The following is a 9096-nucleotide window of genomic DNA, read 5'->3' on the forward strand; positions in this document are numbered from 1 at the left end:
CTGGGGTGCCTGGCCAGCCTGGGTGAGGGGCTGATGGCTGTTTGCAGGCTGGCCACAGCCCCTTCAGGGTGGGGATCCACCCTGGGGTGCCTGGCCAGCCTGGGTGAGGGGCTGATGGCTGTTTGCAGGCTGGCCACAGCCCCTTCAGGGTGGGGCTCTCCGCTGGGGTAGCTGGCCAGCCTGGGTGAGGGGCTGATGACTGTTTGCAGGCTGACCATGTCCCCCAGCCACCCAAGCTCCCAGTGGAGGCTAGCTGGAAGCAGGTATCTGGGATTTATTTATCTTCTATAATTGAAACTTTGTTGCCTTTAGTGGAGGCCACAGCCAGCCAGGGAAGGTGGGAAGCTTGGCCTTCTCCATCGCCGGGGCAACCAAGCCTCCTGCTTGCTCCAGCTCTGCCAGCCGCCATCTTGGTTGGGTTAATTTGCATATAGTCGCTCTGATTGGCTGGTGGGCGTGGCTTGGGGCGTAGCAAAGGTGCAGTCAATTTGCATGTTTCTCTTTTATTAGATTAGATGAATTCCCCAGAACAGTATTACTGAATTTAAATCCTTCTATGCAGATATTAGTAGCGGGATACCTTACTTTTTTTGGTCATTTTATCTATTTTACTTTAAGATCCAGAGGCAATATCCAGGTATTCATGATTACTACAATAGATTTTTTCCCTGAGTATCCTTGCCATGAATTAGAAGTGAGATTTTAAAATAATCATCTTGCCTTAAACCTTAAAGATTATTTCAGTATCACCTAGAAATGCAATACAGTATATATGTCTAGAGCAAAAAAATTAATCATTATTAAAAATAGTCAAGATAAAATGATTGTTTGTAGTTGTAAGAATCTTCATTTTTACAAATTCAGTCTCACAGCTAATTCATATATTTACTAAGAACTAGATTTTAAAGAAAAACCACCCCACACAAGTAAATTGGTATTTTGAAATAAGCCAGTGATGTCCATGCATGCCTTCCTTTTAAAAAAATTTTTTTTTTGTTAATACTCACCCAAGAATATTTTTCCATTGATTTTTTTTAGGGAGAGTGGAAGAGAGGGAAAGAGAGAGAGAAATATCCATGTGAGAGAAGCACATCAATTGGTTGCCCCCTACACAGGGCCTGGGCTGGGGAGGAGCCTGCAACCAAGGACCAAGTATGTGCCCTTGACCAGAATCGAACCCTTTGGTCTGCAGGCTGATGCTCTATCCACTGAGCAAAACTGGCTAGGGCTATACCTTCCTTTTTAATCTTTCAGTGAATAGGACTAAGAAATAATAAAATATTATGATTTTTAAAAATTCAAAGGAACACAAACTATTAAAAACAATTAAGGAAATTACCTGCCATCAAATGTAATTATATGTGGGTCAGTAAATGAATAGCAGTAAGCAGTTGGGACATCCTTTACTCTGACCTTAAAAGCAAAAATATTTTCAGTAAATAATATCATTAATGTTATTTAGTGATATATAATAAATTGCTTAGCAATCTGAAAAAAATTAGTTATTTTTATCATATTGAAAATAGTATTTTAAAATTAAAATAACATTTAAAATTTTTGAAATAAAAAGTTTTCAAGGTGTGGTGATAAAATATATATATCATTTTTAAAGCTTGATTTTTGAAGGTATATTTGTGATTTCTCAACCTGGATGCTGTCTGGAGTGTAGCTGTTCCACAGGAAATCCTCGTTAACTATAGGTTCCACTATAATGTCTGTAACTCTATTTCCATCGTGGGAAAAATCAGTCACAGCAGTGTAGTAAGCAAGAGCATGGCTACAGGTTCCATTAGCACAGGATGACATCTGGTGAAGGTCCACGTGACAGGAAGACAGTACCAAATTTAAACCTAGGTCTTTACCTATGTTACAAAGAAAAAATACATTGTGGATTTTTGTAAGGAAATACACCAGCCAAAGTATGTAGTCAGTTGATTAACACAGAACATTAAAATGAGAGATTATTCTTAAATTACTTTTTCTTACTTAAAAAATATGGTTGTAGTTTTTGGCTAAATAAAACCAAAGTTGTAACTCTGCCTGATCTTATAAGTACCACACGCTAACCGATTGTGCCATTGGAGCTCCCCACCTGATCTTTACAAATACTTAGTCAACTTCAATATACACATATATATGTACATGCATATTACTATTCCCAATAGTTTTTTTTTTTTGGGGGGGGGTGTTAATCCTCACCTGAGGATAATTTTCCATTGATGTTTAGCAAGAGTGGAAAGAAGGGGGAAAGACAGAGAGAGGGAAACATCGGTGTGAGAGAGACATTGATTGGTTGCCTCCCCTACCGCCCCCCCTCCCCCCGCTATGGAAGCTGGGGATTGAGCATGCAACTGAGGTACGTGCCCTTGACCAGAATCGAACCTGGGACCCTTCAGTCTGTGAGCTAATGCTCTATCCACTGAGACAAACTGGCTAGGGCTCCAATAAGTTTTAAACTCATATGCACTTGGATAAAATTCAAAAGCATTATATAAAATTCATCTTTGCTTCTGTAAAAAAAAATATAATTCTAGCAATGAGTAGCACAATTTGACTTTCTGTATAAAAATTGGACCTTGGGTCTGGGTATGTCTTAACATTTTTTAAGGCTCGAACTCATGTTCTATCCATTGAGTGATAGCAATGATTATTAATACAAGGTTCACCAAACTTAAAAAATAGAAAAGAAATTAAGGTAATTCTACATTAGTAATAAACTTTCTACCTCTTTTCACCTCCCAAATTTTCCAACATATTCAGAACCTCAAGATGCTTCCTTATCTATGGAACAAAAAACAAGAAAAAATAATTTGGAAAGAAAATGGTAGCAGAAGAGAAGGAACTCCAGGAATTTGTATAACTAAACAAAAAGAATAGATTCCTCCAGAAAATATCTGCAAAGAATGCTTGCTCACACATCCAATGAATTATTACAAAATCCTTCTGAGAATCAAAGAGGAAAAAAGAAGTCTTTAAAAACTCTATTTTCTACATAGCATTTTTGGATATAAATTATATTTGTCTAACATAGGTAGTCTGCACTAGATTCAAAATTTCTGAAAAATTTTTTATCTTCATGCACCTTTTCTAGGAATATATGCTTTTTATGCACTTAACAAATAACAGAAATATCCAGACTTTTAAATGGCTTCCTAAACTGAATATGGAAAATATCTGGCTTAGATATAGTCCCTGATATCATTTTCCCTGGTTTATGGTATGAGGGCCGAGTACTATTCCCCTTAACCCTGTGAAAAAGCAGCATAGTCTTTGCAGAAACAGACTAGGATACACCGACCTGTTCTTAATGAAAGTAGAGATGTAATGCAAATACACTTAAGGAAGTTCCTGTGAGATGAGGGATATCTAGAATAAAACCCAGAATTTTTCCTCCAGAAAAAAACATTTTTTTTAATTGACAAAGAACAAGAACATACAAACTTCTAAAATGTAGAAATACATTTAGGCTGTTTTATATCACTTGTAGTAATGCTTGACTTGTTGAAAGAATTGAGAACATGCAAATACAGCTTAAAGTCTATTTGTAACTGAAGGAAATCTTTGCTTAATGTAATTTTGGAAGACATCAATAACATCATCCTCTTATTATTTTGCCTCCTAAACTGTAGTAAAATTTGCACACTATGCTTTCAGGGGTACTTTGAAGTATAATTGTTTCTAGTCGTCTGAGACAGAGGGTTTAATTTCATAGTTGTGAGCTGTATTTAAAAATAGAGTGTTGCTCTCACGGTGCTCCTGAAATTTGAGTGAGTAACTGGGTATTATCCACTAACCCCGTTTACTGTCAAGTATCTTGGAATAGGCTCTCTTGACTCCTTTATACCTTCACATCATCTCCTTTCCTGGGTGTACCATTCCATGAGACACTCTCTCCCATAGCATTTTTATCCTTTGTTTCTCTGGTTTAATTAGGAATAATATAGACATAAAGACATAGATGCATTTTATTTGGTGTATTTACTAAATAAAATTGTATGTCTTATGGTGAAAATCTATGCTAATAGGATTACAATCTCTCTTAAAAGTTATAGTTTAAATTATATATTTGTTATGTGACAGTGTTATGTTTCAATTATACATTTGTTATGTTATGGCTGTGACAGTGACATGTATGTCATCATGTATCATACAATCTACATAATTAGTAATTTAAATAGAAGACGTTTTAAAAGATCTTAAACATAAGCTTATGTTAGGGAGAGAAGTGCAAAGTGCACTATGAGATCCGTGGTGGACAAGCTTGAACTTTTAGCATAACATCACCCCTCGCTCATTAGATATGATTTGGAACACATTAAAGAGCACTTGGTTTACTCAATCTCTGAAAACAAAGCAAAGAAAAAAATTAAACAGGAAGATAAGGAGGAGAGAAAAAGGAAAAGGAGAAGAAAAAAGGAAGAGATAGAGGAGAAAGAGGGGAAGGGGGAGGAGGAGGAGGATATTATTTCATTCCTGTTTTGTTATTTTTTTTAAATTTATACTTTGAGCCCAGGAGGGATAAATGTGGGTTGCAATGTGGACTTCTCTGGCAATCGTAAACTTGGCTCAGTGTTATTAATATGATTGAGCTATTATTTGATGTAAACATGCAACACAATGAATTATGAGCACACTTCAGTGACTTTTTGTAGAGGAAAATAGCATTAGTTATTACTTGAAATCTAATAATAAAATTGAATGGATTTACTATATTACCTTGATCAACAGTTTTCAGTTTTAGTGAGATTTTACATTCCTGATCAAGCTCACTGAATTCAGGACAAACGACAGGAATTGTGCTCTCTATCCTCAACTGGTATTCTTTTCCATCTTCTGATATAGTGCTCAATTCAGGTTGTAACTGGTACAAGAAAATATGTAAAGCAGTCATGTAAAAATAGGATTTAGTTCTATGATACAATAATTTTGAAAGGTATTTTTTCTAAAGTAACAGGTAGTAATAACTTAAGCACTGGAATTTTTTAATTACACAAGATCAATGAAAACCAAACCCTTAAAAACATCAGCAACACAGAAAATTCCATGGAGTTGCCGTACTGCTCTGAGTTTGGGTATTTAGTTCTCCAACACATCGTAGTCAGTTTGGAGCCTGCCATAGTGATTCTGGTTCTGTGGTGGGCACTGGAGAGTGGAGGAGACAAAGATTCCTATATCCTCCCATTTGCTTGCTAATGTTTACTGACACACTAATGGAAGAGTCAGTTTATCCTTAGTCATAAATATTATCCCTAATATAAATTAGAAATCTAAGTAGTTTTAACTCATAAATCAAAACATCATTGTCACCTGAAATATCTCAACCTTCAGCTTATTTCTCAGCTCCTGCTTTCCATGGTTGGAGTTGCTGAGTACTGAAATCTATCCTAGTTCATACGTGAATCGTTTTTTGAGGCAGGAAGTTTTTATGCATTCTTGGTTCTTGTGTAGTTTTCATAACAGATGGTTCTTAGTACAGAATACTCTCTCTGTTAGCCTAGAAACAGTGCCTGAGGGCTGACTGCTGTTCCTCATAGTTTACTGAGTTCTCACCAATGTAGATCCAAAGGTTGTGTTCCCAAGGTCTGAGCTCCACTTCCCCTCCCACTGTGACTATGCTACTCTGACAAGGTAGCTCACTCTTCTCACTCTTTTCCCTGGTCCCTGTTGTGTATAAATGGTCTTTATTCAAGAACAGGCTTTGAACTGGTTCTGAATCCTATTCTTACAATCTATCACTTATCCATCTTGTTCTTGAACTAGAGATGAGTCCAGATCAAACTCCAGTACTATGGCCGACTCCTAGAAGGTGCGCAGCACTTGCCTGCCTAGACCTTTTGGTACTGCCCATTCCTTCTACCAATCTGGAGTCCCTGTCATCTGCTGGAATAGCTCATCAGTTCTTGAACCCCAGTGCTAACAGTAGTGACCATAGACACTGACTGTTTAGATGGTGCAATTTTTGCAGTTAATAAAGTCTAGATTTCTGGGCCAATTCTACTCCAGCCAGAGGCTCTGGTCACTTGATCCTGGCACCTGCCTTCCAAAATGCATGCTAACTAAATATTGATATTCTAACTTTTACTTACAAAATGGAATAAATTATGAGAATAGAACTTGTGCTTTATTTTAATTTGAGCTATTTCTAGAAAAAAAGTAAGTATATTCCAACTTTAGTTCATTAATAGAGGCCCTCAGAATTTGCTCTTCATTAGAATTATTGGGGTTATTTTTCAAAAATACAGAATCTTGGGTCCCAACATCAGACTGTGATGAGGTCCTATAACTAGCATCCCCAAATCACTGTGTGGAAAACACAGTTCCAGAGGGATAATCTTTCTGATCCATCCCCACTGCTACGTACCTTAATGCCTGCAAAAAATTCTTGACTTTCGGTAGCTAAACTTTTTACTTGTGGTTTCTCCAAGAAAAAGATAGAAGCCGTACAGAATATCTATAAATATAGTTAACAAATAATCATTTAGCAATAACATTATGGAGAAAATATGTGTAAATTATTATATTTAAGTACTTAATTTCCATTTTTGCTAGCACATAAGAAATAATAATTTAAAAACTTGCTTAGCCATGGACATGAGCAATAGGGTAGTGATGACCTAGGGGGTGGGTAGAGGCTGGGAGGAGGGGAGAAAGGGGGGGGGAAATGGAAGATATCTGTAATATTATCAACAATAAAAATATTTTTTAAAACTTGCTTAACATTGAGAAATAATTTTATCTTTATAAATTATTCAAGCCTCAACAAATTATTGTAGAATTTGTATTTAATATATATTTAAAAGTGGATAATAAGTGATATAATCATTGAAAAAATGAAAATATTTCTAGAATAAAAGTAATCAATTTAAGAAAGAGACATTAAGTTACAAGGGTTCATTGATAATAATCAGGAAATTGCTAGATTCAGATACTCATTGTTATTAAGATTGCTGACTCATCCAATTATCACTGAATTTGGCACAATTACCAAGGAAAAAAGAAAAAGAAAAACATTCGTGCTTTATATTATGGGGACAAACACTATTTTTAGGATAGGATCTAAAAAATCCAGTTTTGCAAGTTAATACATTCACGCAAAGTAAAGAAAACCCAATTACTTTTGAACATACCCTATCGCCAAGTCTGAGATTTATGCCGTCCAGTTCTAAAAGAGAGAATGCCTGAACTGTGGTCTCTTGCTTCAGTTCCTCTTTGACATCTTGAGAAGAAAGCCTAGACCAAGCTATAATAAATCCCACGGAGTTGTTCGTAGGGGAAACATCAAAAGCACACCTACAGAAAACCCTGGACTCAATCAGCTCCACCACAATCTGGGGTCTTCCTGGAGGTGGTGGTGGCAATGAGGCAGACAGCTGACCTGGTGGGAGAAAATGCATAATTTGTAGTTGGACATCTTGAAAAAGAGAGACTGGCTTATGGGGAAAGCTCACAAAGACTGTAACTCAGGGTTTGATATTAAGGGAAATAAAATACATTTAGAAAAATATTCTCTAGCAATCAGCAAAATAGCACATTCTTATTTTGATCCCTAATCACATATATATTGTTAGAGAAATTCATCAGCTTATCAAGCTTATATTAATGTATATTGAATATGTCTACCTAGAAAAGTCAAGCTCTTGAGCAAAAAAGGTAATTTACCTTCTTTTCAGCTATTACCTTTTCTAAAAGATGGAACAAACAAAACAAGGTGTTCTACATTATAATTTTTTTAATATTTTCTATTTGCTTTTTTTCTTTATTGATTAAGTTATTATATATGTATCCTTATCCTCCCATGGCCCCCCCCACTCATACCCTCACCCCCCTGGTGTCTGTGTCCATTGGTTAGGCTTATATGCATGCATGCAAGTCCTTTGGTTGCTCTCTCCCCTTACCCCCACCCTCCCCTACCTTCCCTCTGAGATTTGATGGTCTAATCCAGCCGTGGGCAAACTATGGCCCACGGGCCGTAGTTTGAAATGAATAAAACTAAAAAAAAAAAGACCGTACCCTTTTATGTAATGATGTTTACTTTGAATTTATATTAGTTCACACAAACACTCCATCCATGCTTTTGTTCCGGCCCTCCGGTCCAGTTTAAGAACCCATTGTGGCCCTCGAGTCAAAAAGTTTGCCCACCCCTGTCCTAGATCCTAGACGATGGAAGATGAAAATAGCATCTCATGATGCACCTGCAGTTGGCAGCATTCGCTCCTGGGAGAAATATCTCCGCCAATCTGACTGGCTTATTTTGCTTAGCATAATGTTCTCCAGTTCCATCCATGCTGTTGCAAATGGTAAGAATTCCTTCTTTTTTACTGCAGCGTAGTATTCCATTGTGTAGATGTACCACATACATTACAATTTTTTGTTACAAACTGGTCATTATAATGTAAAATCAAATGACTTACAATTTTACTCTTATAATTTACTCTTATAACTCAACTTGCCATTACTCTGGGATGAAAGAGCTGTTCCTTATGGGAGTGATTATACTATCTTAGTGAAATATACCAATGTTGAAAAATAGTCTTATTCTTTTCATTTTTCTATGAAAATGTTTGGGGTTAAAAATGTTTGAAGAGAGATTCCAGGAGAAACCAAGATGGCGGCATAGGTAAACACTGGAGATTGCTGCCTCGCACAACCACTTCAAAAATACAACTAAAAGATGGAACGGACATCATCCAGAACCACAGGAAGGCTGGCTGAGTGGAAATTCTACAACTAGAAGGAAAGAGAAAAGCACACTGAGACTCAGAGGAGGTGCGGTGCGGAAGTAAAATACAAAGATGTGGAGGTGCATGTGGAGAGGGCTGGCAGCTGAGGACACGGTTGTCTTTTTCAATCGGGAGGGAGTCTCAAGCTCTGAGCTCCAGTTCCGGGTGAGTCTCTGGGGACCCAGACTCATATGGGAGAAACAGGACTGTCTGGCATCGGTCGGAACTCGAGGGCAGCTTTCTTTCTCTCGGAGGTGCTCGCAGCGATTGCGATTGCCGGGAGCGGGGCCTCTGAGGGCAGGACTGAGAGCAGCCATACTGCTCACTCCGCCCGCCCTGTTGATCCCTGGGACCCCACCCCACCCAAGCTGTGCAC

The 9096-nt window shown here is 37.5% G+C and overlaps 1 protein-coding gene across 1 annotated transcript in view; it reads right to left on the minus strand.

Annotated features, from left to right (window-relative positions):
• Nucleotides 1–9096, minus strand: part of VWDE (von Willebrand factor D and EGF domains) — a 49049-nt gene that overhangs the window by 19696 nt on the left and 20257 nt on the right. The window contains exons 5-9 of the mRNA XM_014532236.1: nt 7128–7375; nt 6362–6451; nt 4717–4861; nt 1648–1862; nt 1340–1413 (exon numbers count right to left, since the gene is read on the minus strand). Of these exons, the coding sequence (XP_014387722.1) occupies nt 1340–1413; nt 1648–1862; nt 4717–4861; nt 6362–6451; nt 7128–7375 (772 nt within the window). The remainder of the gene's footprint in view (nt 1–1339; nt 1414–1647; nt 1863–4716; nt 4862–6361; nt 6452–7127; nt 7376–9096) is intronic.

The sequence above is a fragment of the Myotis brandtii genome, unplaced genomic scaffold, assembly GCF_000412655.1.
Source record: "Myotis brandtii unplaced genomic scaffold, ASM41265v1 scaffold863, whole genome shotgun sequence".
Lineage (NCBI taxonomy): Eukaryota > Metazoa > Chordata > Mammalia > Chiroptera > Vespertilionidae > Myotis > Myotis brandtii.